Genomic DNA, 13678 nt, shown 5'->3' on the forward strand with positions numbered 1-13678 from the left:
CCTCACTTTTAAGTACTAGCTGATTTAAAGTTTTGTGATATTTTTTTCTAAGTGTCCTGCGCAGATATAGGGGAAAGGGTGGGGGGTCCAGCCCCCCTGGAACACAAATTTATAAATTCACATAGAAAAATTCTTGAAACTACCCCCTCCCCTCTAAAAAAACAAGATTATCACCTGGACCCCTTTATACAGTACCGCACATTAGTACTATTTGGTTTACAGATGCAGTTAGGGAAATGTTTTCATGAAGGTTGAGTACACTGCTACATATGTATTTCAAACAGGTAAAACTTAAAGTCTCTCAAAATATTTTTATTTTCCAGAGAATAAATTTACAATAGAAAAAGTGCAAATATATAGATTATAGATTTTTTTACATAAAAAATAAAGGATAGAGATCTACATGTATATTGACAATCATTTCCAGAATACAATGTACCGGTATATCAGTACACAGTCAAACCAACCATAACATGAAAAACCTTATAAAGGTATTGATATAAATAAATTATAAAATGGAAAAACATAATTCTCCCTCTTTCAGACAACTGTCGAGCAAAATATTAAAATGTTCTTGATTGTATAATACATACACGTTTTGATTTTATAAATAAAGTTGTATTATGCTTAAAATGAACACATCAACTGAACCTTTCTGATGTGAATACATTGTAGTTTACATAAAATAAATATATGTAAATTTTAATGACCTTTAGTTTTTGTGATTTCCCATTGAGAACCATCATTTTGTTGGTCAACTGGGAATAATGGAAACAGGATTTGTAACGGAATTGTTTTGATGGGTCCAAATACAGAGCGAATGTTGTTGCCAATTCCTTGGTCATAAATGGGACCAGTTCTATGAGATTCATAGGATGTCACACCTTTCAGTATTAACATCAGTTCAAACAATAGAAAAAACACTGCAGCACATAAACACAAACAGCAAAGTGGAATCTGTATCATTAAGATGGCATTGAGGATTGAAAACTTTCCCAGTAAAAATTGAACTATTGTGACCAGTGGGAAAAATGAGAAGAAATCATAAAAAGAATTCAGTGGATATACATCATTCAAATAAGTTATCTGGAAGTATAGAGCCCATATATTGCCCCATACCATGTATACAATGTAGAGAATGAAAAATCTTTGATTGTAGAATCCAATACACGAGTCGCTAAAGAAACAATGATGGTCTCTTTTCAGTATGCAGGCATTGCAATGGGTACAATGGAATGATCTAGGTGGAGCATCAACCTGCAAAATAAAAATCATCTCTTCAAAGAATTTTACCTCAGAAAATTTTTTGATATGTGCATTTTATCCAACATTAAGTTAGATTATATATATACAGGTAGAGCCATGTTTTAACACAGATTGGACTTTCGGTAGTTCATGTCAAACTCTGATTTGAAGAGGGAAACAGGTCCTAGCTCTTGATTAAATGGCTCTTAACTTTTTCTTGAATGGATATTGCAGTGAATTGATTAGAAATGCAATGTCTAAAGAGTTTTTTGTTATGTTTATCTTTGATATTTTATTTTCATCAGTCACAACCAAATTGGTAAAGTTTAATCTCTATCTACAATATCTATATATTCTCTATAAATTATTACATCTTTGAATCATGGTATTATGAATTTCTTCTGTGACTGATTTCTGAACTGATAATTTTAATAGTGAAAGTGTCGGTTTAGATAAGGCATTGAATCCTGCTTTAATAGCTGCAGAACTGTACTTCAACTGGAAATTTGGGTCGATGGCCATAGAGCTACAGCTAGATCCATACACACCAAAAAACTGTTTTTATTGTGCACAAATTAATTAACTAATTTAGAAACATAAAAATTATTCTGTGAAAATAACAAAAAATTCCCGAGATGTCACGCTATACTTTTCATCACTTTACTGTAATTGCCTCTGAAGAACTTTTAAACATTCTTACCAGTCCCTTAAAGTGAAACGGTGTGGTTTGTTTACAGGTAAAAATGGTAACTCTTAATTGATCCCGAAATGAATTTAACATGCTTTATTTTCCAAGGTTGGTTAGGGTGTTTAGGAAAATGTTTTTGAGGCAAGTAAATTTAGTGGTCAATCAGTCAGGAATTTTTTGGTATGAAAATATTTACAGATTTTATTTCTCAATTAGTTAAATTAGTCCAAAACCCTGTGAAACTTATGTGTGCAATAAATATACTGTTTTCTATGTGGTGTAGCTCTACAGTTTATCAACCCAAATTTCCCGAAGAGCTACAGTTCTGCAGCTAATTTTAGCTGAGATTTGGAGTGAAGGGGTCATTCCAATTATCAAGCCATGCCAAACCTTAGCTTAGATTACACAAGCCACTTTGTTATAAATTAATTACTACTTGCGTGCGACCAGTTCTCGCCGAGTACCATTTCTCGCCAGTACATTGTGACGTCATTTTATCAACACATAAACTTATATATGAAAAATGACGTCACAATGTACTGGCGAGAACTGGTACTTGGCGAGAACTGGTCACACGCCACTATAGCTGTAACAGAATCTTTCAAGTCTCTGGACAGGCCTATATAGTCTCTTACAAGAAACACACAGCCAGCCATAGCCTTGGATGAGGATTGTGCCTGTCAACTTAGTTGAGAACAGGGACAGTTTCCAATCAAAGTTATAATGCATCCCAACTGCAGAAATTTGCATCAATTGGTGCACATGATAATCGCTCTGAAACCGCAGAGGATGTGTTACTTGGTGAATAAACATACATGTAAAAATATTGTTACAATATAAAAGCATAATCATTATAGCGAATGTTATCGACAAATTATTCCACATAGAACAATTACCTGACAAGTAGGGCAATACTTCCATCCACGTGGAGTTTCTGTTGCTTGTGGAAAATGCTTCTTGCTCAGCTCCTTGTCAACGAAGCCGGTGCTTCCAAAAAACATCCCCATCCAATTTATCGTTGTTAAAAACAGTGTGAAGATGGCCAAAAGAATAAATATAACCATGTTCCAGCCACTATATATGTGTGGAATGAGATAAAACACTGATTCGAGGAACAGTGAAATGGTCATTCCCCAGAAAAACGCAATTCCTAATTTGCTTACATCTTTTTTCTTCGGCGTGAAATCTCTTTTGTGGTAATGGTCAGATAGTTTTTCTTTTAATGGCGTTTGTGCCTTTCGCTCCCTGACTTCCATTTCTTTATTTACTGAAAATGCGTTGTCCGACTTGTCGACAGCAGGATCTTGTTGTAAAGTGGTTGACCGGTGCGTGCACGTTTGACCGGAAGTTTAATCTATATCCATAACAACGTTCCATAACAATGATTGTAGGTATCAGGAGAAAACGTACCCAAGAGAAAACGTACCCAGGAGAAAACGTACCCAATTCATAGGGTACGTTTTCTCTTGGGTACGTTTTCTCCTGATACCTTATCTACAATCATTGTTATGGAACGTTGTTATGGATATAGATTAAACTTCCGGTCAAACGTGCACGATGCACCGGTCAACCACTTTACCATTTGAGTATTGAGCTGAGTACGAGTTGGTATGGTGCGAGTCCGGTTGGGTACGACTTGACTTGATTCCCTTTACAACAAGAGCCTCGACGCTGTCGACAACGCATTTTCAGTAAATAAAGAAATGGAAGTCAGGGAGCGAAAAGCAAAAACGCCATTAAAAGAAAAATACCGCAAAAGAGATTTCACGCCGAAGAAAAAAGATGTAAGCAAATTAGGAATTGTGTTTTTCTCTTGAAGAAAACGTACCCTATAAACATAATATAAAATACATAAATATAATCAACATAAAGTTAAATAGGTTTAATAACTAATTTACTGCATTAATATAGAGGACTATATGAGTTTGATAGATATTTGAATAATTTAATTCTGGTTGTAACGCGGCATTTGATTGGATAGAAAAATTTAGTTAAATTTGTATAACCTGGTTTGCACGTCACAAGACACGTCACAATGCACCAACGTACTAATTCACTTGACGTTACGTTTGAATTTTGAACAGATTTATATCATTTTTAAAAGTAAAACGGACTCAATTTGTACAGCAAATTCCAGAAAATTAAATTATAAGAAATGAACTCAATGTATACCCAAGTTATACTCGTATAACCTGGGTTGGAGCAATTTACGCTTTTTTATAATCCGCTTCGCGGATTATAAAGCGTAAATTGCCCCAACCCAGGTTATACGAGTATAACTTGGGTATACATTGAGTTCATTTCTTAAATAACATAATAATAATTCTTATATATGTATGAGCAGGCCCTATGATATCGCGGTAGTTAGCAATATGATGTTCAGCGTACCTCTGTTTATTATGTATTAAAATATCCCGACAACACAGGGGCTTGCATGGTTGTTGGATAGTGAATTTCCTAATTATTTGTTCCCGAAGAAAAAAATGATTAAAATTGGTAATCTTATGTGTATTTCTGTGTATTGCAGTAAATAAATTCACTGAAACCCCCCGTTTCAGTCAAGGGGGGGGGGGGGCTGGCGTAGTATAACTTCAATTTCACTCCTCATTTCCTTATTTTCATATCAATTTTTACATACTCCCATAAAAAGTGTGGGGGGGGGGCAACTCCATGATCATTTAATTTTTTATATGTAAATTTTAAAAAATTTGTTGTTGCGACAAAAAGTGGGGGGGGGGGGCAGGCCCTTAAAGTGCTTAAACATGCATGTAAACTTCTTTGATATTCATTTTTTGAGTTGTGTTATCTTAGTTAATTTTATTGTGATGAAACGAAAATAAACAAACATCACATTCAACTTTGTTTTGTTTATTTTAGGGCCATCATATAAACGGCAATATAATAAAATAATATGTTATTAAAGTAACTATTATATAAATTTCAAGTCAGATCCGGACACCGGATCTGGGATCAAATCCGCCGCCCCAATATGAAATACCTTCCAACGCCCCTGACGTGTTGTTTTAATTTTGTTCATGTAAGATTTAATGTTAGCGTTAAATTTGTAAACTGGGTAACGTAACTGTTGTGTTGACATGGAAAAAAGGAGAAAAATACAGCTTCATGATCGAAATAGATATGAAAAGATTAAAAGTATTTGAGACTAGTTTTTAAAAAACTTAAAAAAAAAAATTGCAAGATTTAAATTTCGCGCTATATTCACTGGAACGAGATAATCACATGACTAGTGTTTTGGCTGTTCCGAAAAAGCATTTTTGAATGTTTAAAACATCTCTTGTGTATCTTAAATGAAAAATTCAAGTTTAAATGCTCCTTTATAGATTTGGACGTTCATATTATATTGAAACAATAATTAATTTTTCACAATTTGATGTCTTGAATGGCAAAGACATTATTCAATGATATAACGAGGGAGGCAAACGGAATTGCAGCAAGATGGCGGCCATGTGGTCGTGAAACCGGCTCGAAGAAAATTCGTTTGCATCTAAGAACGCGCGCATTTTGTTCTTTAGCGACCACACATATTTGCCAAATATAAGGTAATTTATTGATAAAATACAGCCATATGAAATTAAGACATATAGGTGATCGAACTTGCGAATAATCAATTTTTGTGTCAGAAAGCGTGGGTATATTCGTTTGCTTTCGCACATTCTGTAAATCTGGTTGGCCCTGTAGTATGCAGGCCGATTGAGCAATTAAATCATTGGATATTTAAGAATATAATATCTTTAAATATAAAGTAATAATGTCATTACTGGCTGTACTCGTTATGTGCAACTGTCTAGGATTTAAAAGACATGCCGTTTGCGGCATAATCATTCAAAGCTGAGTGAAGCCATTGAAATTGGCGTTTTTTTCCAGTTGTTATTATGCATCCTACTCACAACAGCAGCCACCAAAATTTCATATGAAGCCTGTTCTTCTTTGTAGATTATTTTATTTAATTCTGAAATGTCCACCCGTGCTTATTTTCTTTACTTCTAACTCCAAATGCCTTGTTTTTTTATCATCTAAATGTTATTTTTCCTTCAAACTTTATAAATGATTTAAAATGAAATTCTTAGATGGTATCCATGCATTTTACAAAGTTATTGCAAATTTGTCTAAAATTAACAATGGAATAAACAAGATGAGTTTGAAAAAAAAGTACTGGTGCATTGGTGGCTCGAACTCTTTATCAACATGTAATTGACTAGTTGTTCTCTGTGGATCGATTGGCTTTTCGTTCGCTCTAAAACACGTTCGCCCTTGACACCGTTCGCTCTAGTTTTTGTTCGCCCTAGATCCGTTCGCTTTTGACGCCGTTCGCACTGTGTCCGTTCGCCTTAATTTTATATAGGATTAATTAATTTATATATTTTTGTGTATTCTGGTCAATTTTAACATTTTGAAAGATACATATATAATTCATAAAAACAATACCGCCCTTTCTATTTCTACATGATAATCACCATGGTTGACAGTACATGTAGTTTGATACAGTTACATGTTCCATTTCCATATATATCTCATTTAGAGATCAAAGGATTGTGTTATGTAAATTCTTTAAAGATAGAATAGGTGATAATCATCTGCTAAGCTTCTGAATGAGCCAATTAAAGTCTCAAGTTCTTTAATTGTTTTAAAAACACAAAGCGAATCATTATAAAAACAAGAAGACGGTTATCGACAATTTACGGCAATAAAATCTTACAATTATACCAATTACCTCTTTTTTGACGAAGGAAAAACATATTATATACGAATAATAATAAAAGTTAACAAGTTTTAAGCTTAAAGTAAATGAAATAACTTATAATATGGTTTATTTATGAACAAGGAGCGAACGAGGTGTAAGGCGAACGATTATTTGGGCAAACGATAATTAGAGCAAAGGGACCTAGAGCAAAACATGTGAGTGGGGCGAACGCACCCGATACCCTGTGGATCCACTACGCCAAGCATGTAGTTGTGTGACTGATAGTAATACTAAAACTATAATACTAATTCAAATTGTCTGTATAAAAAGTCAGATTTATGGTACGAATAAAAGAAATCTGGATAATTTAGAGTTATCGAACATTGCTGAGGATCGGAGATAGTTAAGAATGTTCATTTTCACAACCATATTACACAACTAGATATTTTGGTACTGATTATTTAATAAGAATGTTCATTTTCTCAACAATATTACACAACTAGATATTTAGGTACTGATTATTTAATACGAAAGTTCATTTTCACAACCATATTACACAACCGTATTGTATTGCACAACCATATTACACAACACTAATATTTATCAGACAAATTTTCTTAAGTGTTTATTATACAAATTGAATCTGATAGAGTACCATAACGCTGATTAGACATTTCCATCATCTTAAATATTTTGACAAATTCAAACCTGTTGTAATAGGAAATAAAATTATCAGTTAGAGTCTGTCTGACCTAGCTTTTCATTATTTTGTGTCTTTTTCTCACAAATTGCCAGGATTAAATGGATTTTTGTATTGTAATGGAGTATTCACCTATCTTTACAATGATTACTATTTCCTGTTTTACAAACAATTTTATGTTGAAGTGGCAATTGAAAAATTTTCATTCATATTTTACTCAATTGAAAAATAATTGAGTTACCCAGTACATTTGATTATTTGATTTGAAGGTGGTTCTTGTTGTTCATGGTATGTTTCTAATGTTGCAAAAAAGTTAAAAGAATCCTCCTTGTTTTCCCCAGAAAAACTATAATAAATAATCTTTGATATTAATTAGAGAAAAATGGAAAAGGACAAAAAGGAACAAAATGAAAAACAAAGTAAAGAGAAAGATGCTGCACCTAGTACATCAGGTTCAGCAAAAAAGGTAGGAAACCACAAATTATAGTTATAGAAGGTTGTCTGGTGTATTGTAATATGATTTTAAATAATGTTGGAGAACAACACATTTTCTGACCTTAAAGCCCAATCATACAATTTCCAATTGAACCTTGCTCTGGAGTGGACGATCTTGATAATTTTCTCGCTCTCAAATCATATGCTATTAATGAAGGACATAAAGAAATTTCCTAGCTATATTTTCAAATTTCTTGTGTTTGTTTTGCACTAAAGCTTACAAAAATTATTTAACAAAATATCGTAATGCATGATAAGTGGAATTTGGTTTTCTTTTTTTTAAGTGTTTGAACACTGAAGTACTGTATGAATTAAAAATTACTAAGTGTTCTGTGTGTCAGGGAATTTAGATCAAGGCTAATTTATTTCTCCTTTAACAATAATTACTGTTTTGACAGAGGAGGAAGTCAGTAGATGTTGAACCGAGAACTCCATTGAAGAGACAGAGAGTTCCTGTCCAAAGGTTCCAGTCCCCAACAGAGGACCTCATACCCATCATAAAGGCCAAAACACCCAAGAATGAGGTGGAACTGGTGTACAAAAAGGGTGTGTTCCTTGCTGTCAGGGGGGATGCAGGTAATGCTTTGGAAATTCTTTTATTCTCAGTAAATATGATAATTAATTTGTTGGCTATTCTGCAAGAATAATTCTGTTGTTTTGTTGTTTCTTTTTAATGTTTTTTTTTGTTTTAATCAAAAAAGTAAAATATCATACAGGATTGATTTTAATTAGAAAAGATTCAGATGGTGTCATCAGATTCATTAATGCTTCAATGTCAGGTTTTTACAGAGTAAGAAAGTATTCCACATCTGTGTTTGAATGTCACTGAAAGAATCAAGTGCAGTCTGTCATATTGATTTTTATATTTTCAAAAGGTTCTTGATTCTTTTTATGAGGTGGGGATGGGGCAAATTTTCTCAGTAAATCTGTTATGGGTTGAAGCATTATGTATACTCTCTTGTAAGTTAACATAAATTGTTTATTGTTGATCTTGGAAATCAACACATAAATTTGCTTGTAATGTTCAATTAGCAAGTACAGGTATACATTTGAAATGTGATTTCTGAAATAAAGATGTTGTAATTATACTCAACAAGATAAGGTTACTTCACTTTTAAAATTAATTTGAAAGCAATGGTTTAAAGAAAAAAACCTTTTATAATGAGCCAGTTAAAGAGATATATTTTGATTTGTATTTTATTTAAAAAAAAAAAAAACTGAAGTAATCAACTGTTAAACAAAAAGAATAAGGATGTCATAAAAGAGATGTCATTCAATATGATTATGTGTGTTTCCATTTTGCAGGTAGTTTTTACTTATGCAGAACCCAACAGAATGTGTTTCAGAACACAAAACATTTCAAAATTCAGTGGTTGGACAAGGACGAGAAAAGCGATGTGTACAAGTTTGACTTTCTGGACCACACTGAGATAGAGTGTGTGCTCACCAATGTACGCATGGAAAGAGTGGCCAGGGAAACCTACGAGCTCCCAGAGGCAGAGAAGTCCAGAATAGAGCTCATCTTGTCGAAAGCTTTAAAGAAGGAGAAAGGGGAGCCTTATGAAGACCTGGTTATTGACACTGAGGAAGAAATCAGTAATGAAGAAGGTAGGTGTGAGAAGGGGGAATGTGGGTTGTTGTGGATTTGTACTTGGTGGTGGTAATGTGTGTAGATGTCTTAAGAAGTTTATTGATTAGATTGAAAACTTGGCATTTTGCTGTTTAATTGTTGGCCTTACTGTTTTGTTTATGATAGCTGATATTGCAATTAGTTTTGCTTTTTGTGTACATGTACAATGTATGTTTGTGTCATCAAAGATTTGCTGTTTGAGTTTGCCATCTCAAGAAAGTTGATAGAAAATGTTCAATGCATGAATAAGAAATACACACCAAAAAACAGTTTCACTGTCAGAATGCAGTTGATGTTACTACTTACTAGTAAATAGGAATGTGATTTTTATGTGGAAATGCTGATTTTTCATTTATTTCAAAGACCTAATTATAATTATTGAGATCATTACAGACCCTTTGACTGATTTCATTTCCTTTATTTTTTTCTATGGTAATCACATGCATGAATTAATGAGATTTTTATTTGAAGGACTTTGTTTTCATAAATTTATTGTTCAGGGACCAACCTAGAGCAAAATTTTAGGGAGACTTCTCAAACTTCTCCCTAACCGAAAAATAGGGAGAAGTTTGAGAAATGAGGGAGACTACCATTACTTGACAACGGCATAACCTTTATGATTACATACACAGATTCAACCTTAAATAATTTAAATTAGATCCAAGTTATTAAAAATTTTTGTTGCATTTAATACATTTTATATATGAAATGTTTTGTAATTGTGTTCGCTTAATAACAAATAAAATCAGTTCCTGTATTTCTGTGTATTTTAGAGGTATTAGTCCAACCCTTTAACCCAATTGCATCTGTTATGTAGAGGATCTTATTTTTTTTTAAAATAACTGTAAACAAACGGTTTTATGATTATTTAAGCATTAATTTGGCGGAATTATTAACTAATTACAAGTTACCAACTAATTGTAATTTCAATGCTTAAAGTAATAAACATAGGTTGCACAGTGACAATCTCAAGCTGTTAATCACAACAGGGGCTAAATGAGGCTGTGAAAAGTCCTTAGAATTAGTTATAATCATTTGATTGCCTTTGGGGTTAATTTACATGATTCTGAACTCAAGATAGAGGGCAACTTCAACTTCTCTTTCGGAGGAAATTCTGGCGAAGTTACCGATCAAAAGGCAACTACATGTATTTCGCCCAAGTCGCCCCCTAGGTTGGTCCCTGATTGTTTGATTTTGTTGGAATGAATGCTTATTATAGCATCTTCAATTGCATATTTTATGTAAGATAATTAGTTTGATTGTTATTCATTTAGAGTTTGCATGAGTTTTGAATTTTATTTTGATTACATAATAATGTAGATGAAGAGGATGAGGATGAGGATGATGAGCCTGTGCCAAAGAAAGGGAAAGCTAAAAAGAGCATTACTGTTGCTTTCAAAGAAGGTACCTGTACATGCATTCACATGATGCATTGCAGTTGATTGTTTTTATGAAGACTGGTCTTTAAAGTGAAAAAATAACTTGAGACACAAATTTCGAAGGTTCCTACTTTGTCTTATTAATGTAGAACAATGAATTTCACTTAGTTATACTTAAATCTTAGATGAGTAAAACCCAAATTTATAGGAACATTTTTTTGACATGAAAAAAGGGGAGAGGAGGGTCGATTAGGTACTTTTTTAATAAAGAGATTGTAAGATCAATCAAGTATTAGTTGACCTGATATTTTCAAAATCAAAGTTCCTAAAGACAGTTTCTTATTAATACAGTTTCTTGAATTGGCTTTTTACATTTGTAAAATGTGTATATTTAATTCCGCTCTTAGGTAAAAATGGAAAAAAGCAGCAGCCACCTCGAGGAAGGTCAAGAAAGAAGGAATTTAAAGGTAAGATTGAGAAACCCCCCTCCATGCAAACACTTTGTTTAAGTTAACTTTTGTAGGTACAATTTATCTTGTGAATTTTGTTTTTGAAATTGTTTTGAATTAAAATAACTTGTAATTTGGTTGATTTTTTGTGTGGTTTTTAAAGAAGTAGAGGTAAAGAAAGAAAAGAAAACTGCCTCCCCAGGAAAGAAGAGAGGGCCAGATAAAAACCTCTTGCCAAATCCCAAAATCAAAATACTGGAGAAAGATCCTCTGTTTGAAACAAAGTATGTGTTAGAATATTTTTGAACTGTTTGTTGTATCTATATAGACTATTCAGATACATGTGTATTTGGTGAATTTAAACTTTTTAGGAATGAATCGATGCTAAGAGGTTTTTACATGAAAAGTGCTATTTGCTATGTATTTAAGTTATGTTTAAGTTAAATCTTTTGGTGGTGGTATTATGCTTGTTTTCTTTGGGAATTACATGTACATCTTTAGTGAGATGTTATATCTTCACTTTGTAGAGATCATGTTCCCTTCATCTCAAAGAGGGCACACCAGCGTCTAGTTTTCCGAGCAGTGTTTCAAAATGACATTGACCTCTTGAAACAGTTACTAGAGGACGACCAACACATACATGATGTAAGTGTGCATTGTGAGACTTCTTAAAAATTCTTATCCTATTCTCCTCAGTTTAACATAAATTTTTAAGCTTTTTAAGATTTTTTTTATTGTAACCATGTGTTCTTTGTTATTATCAATTCTTTCAGTACTTACTGAGTGTTAACCTTTGATTATTCAGTTTAAGTAGCATAAAATTCTGATTGGAGATTCTCCATTCTTTATAGAGATACACAACCTTTATGCCTTTTGTGATTTTTAAACTTGCTCATGTTTTGAAAATGTCAAAGTTACATATTAATTTTGTCAAAAGTGCAAGTTTTTGGTCATTTGTATGTTACTACAAGTGTTTAAAAATCAAAGTCTTGAAGTAGACCAAATAGAATTTGGCTACCACTTAAAGTGCAGAGTTTCACATACAAATGTACTGTAAGGCTAAATAAAATTGAAACTATGGTTCTCAGGCCCGCGCGCATCCATTTTGAGGGTGCCGCATTGCAAATTTTATGTCATTTTCCCTTTCCGGGAAAAAAAAAGTTTCCGCTTTCAGTTTGCATATAGTTTTACTTTCGCTTCTATTGCGCAGCTTCTGGTGTAGTCTTAATCATTAAGTCGCTTTTTTTCGTATGTAAAAACTTAATGTTCCAAACCTCCTGATGATATAGACAATACTTGTGAAAATGGGGTCGATGGAAATTTTGGACCTATAACGAATGAAATGTCTGCTGTTTCCATTTGTATCCGCCATGGTACCCTTTTAATTCTACCGTGGACTATTATTGAGGGTTTACCCAATGGATGTTCTTTGTTAGACCTGTACCAGGGCGTGAAATCGATGAAATTCGATTTAGAAAGTTGGACCTTTCCAGAAAAATTACTGAGTGCCAATGATTTGGACGCCGCGATTATAACCATTGTAAACTTTCGGGGTTTATTGATAACTGCGGTGTATTCAAGACTTACTTCTTAATTGTGAAGAAATGTGGTCCTAGTGACTGTCGTATATGTTTGGCGCCAAGATTGCCTAAAGATGTCTTTAGCCAGTCACACAACTTTCCTGATCCAGTGCCAGGTATTTTAGAGTAAACATCATATATGTCATTTTACGTTTTGTAAAGTGGTTTGGTATTAAATGATTGCCATTTATTAAAGGAGAAGAAGGAGTACTAAGGAGAACTACAAGGAGTTCAGTGGGCTTTTTTGAACCAATTATACAGAGGAATATTGTCCTTCTTATCATCAAAACTGGCACAATCATTTGCAAACAGACATGAAATTCCATTTAGTCTATCTGCTCAGACTGCCATAACAGTGAAACAAACAGTAACCTGCATAGATTGCCAGAAACCCAGAGTCATATATTGTGCCACTAAACTTGGTACCCGAGAAAGTGCCTTGCTTACCAAAATCATTGGACGTCTTGGATCAGTTTTCATGTGGATATGAACTTCAGGAATTAAAACCTAATAATCCTGATAAAGCACCCTGTATATGTGCTCTGTTGGAGATTGTTTCTATGAGATCAAATTTGGCCTGTGCATCTCCAATTGAGACTCCCTACTACATGTACAGCTCTGGTGTATTTCCCCCAATGTGCTATCACTGTTGGACACAAGACACAGATACAGAAGATGGACAGTACCAAATGTGTCCTGATTGTGTTGTTTCACAACAACAGCCCCCCTTGAAAGGGAAGAATGTTCAAAGCTCAACAGCAAAGAAGCAGAAAAAAATGAAAAGAAACAGTTCACCTATAAATGACTAGA

At 33.5% G+C, this 13678-nt stretch overlaps 2 protein-coding genes across 5 annotated transcripts in view; one reads left to right on the forward strand and one right to left on the reverse strand.

Annotated features, from left to right (window-relative positions):
- Positions 1-291: 291 nt before the first annotated feature.
- Positions 292-3320, reverse strand: LOC105336783 (probable palmitoyltransferase ZDHHC24). Its single transcript, XM_011441241.4, has 2 exons — positions 2830-3320; positions 292-1257 (listed from the first exon to the last, which is right to left on the reverse strand). Exons 1-2 carry the CDS (start codon positions 3187-3189, stop codon positions 703-705), a joined length of 915 nt encoding a protein of 304 aa, XP_011439543.3. The 5' UTR covers positions 3190-3320; the 3' UTR covers positions 292-702.
- Positions 3321-3579: 259 nt separating this feature from the next.
- Positions 3580-13678, forward strand: part of LOC105319280 (poly [ADP-ribose] polymerase tankyrase) — a 68440-nt gene continuing 58341 nt past the window's right edge. Inside the window, exons 1-8 of one of the 4 annotated variants that reach the window (XM_066088768.1) lie at positions 3580-3717; positions 7712-7801; positions 8229-8406; positions 9136-9438; positions 10781-10864; positions 11247-11306; positions 11452-11572; positions 11816-11933. In XM_066088768.1, coding sequence (XP_065944840.1) covers positions 3637-3717; positions 7712-7801; positions 8229-8406; positions 9136-9438; positions 10781-10864; positions 11247-11306; positions 11452-11572; positions 11816-11933 — 1035 coding nt within the window. In that variant the 5' untranslated portion in view covers positions 3580-3636. Of the gene's footprint in view, positions 3718-5317; positions 5494-7711; positions 7802-8228; positions 8407-9135; positions 9439-10780; positions 10865-11246; positions 11307-11451; positions 11573-11815; positions 11934-13678 lie in introns of those variants that run through there. The other 3 variants (XM_066088767.1, XM_034469910.2, XM_066088769.1) reach the window with 3 other exon arrangements.

The sequence above is a fragment of the Magallana gigas genome, chromosome 6 (genome assembly GCF_963853765.1).
Source record: "Magallana gigas chromosome 6, xbMagGiga1.1, whole genome shotgun sequence".
Taxonomy (NCBI): domain Eukaryota; kingdom Metazoa; phylum Mollusca; class Bivalvia; order Ostreida; family Ostreidae; genus Magallana; species Magallana gigas.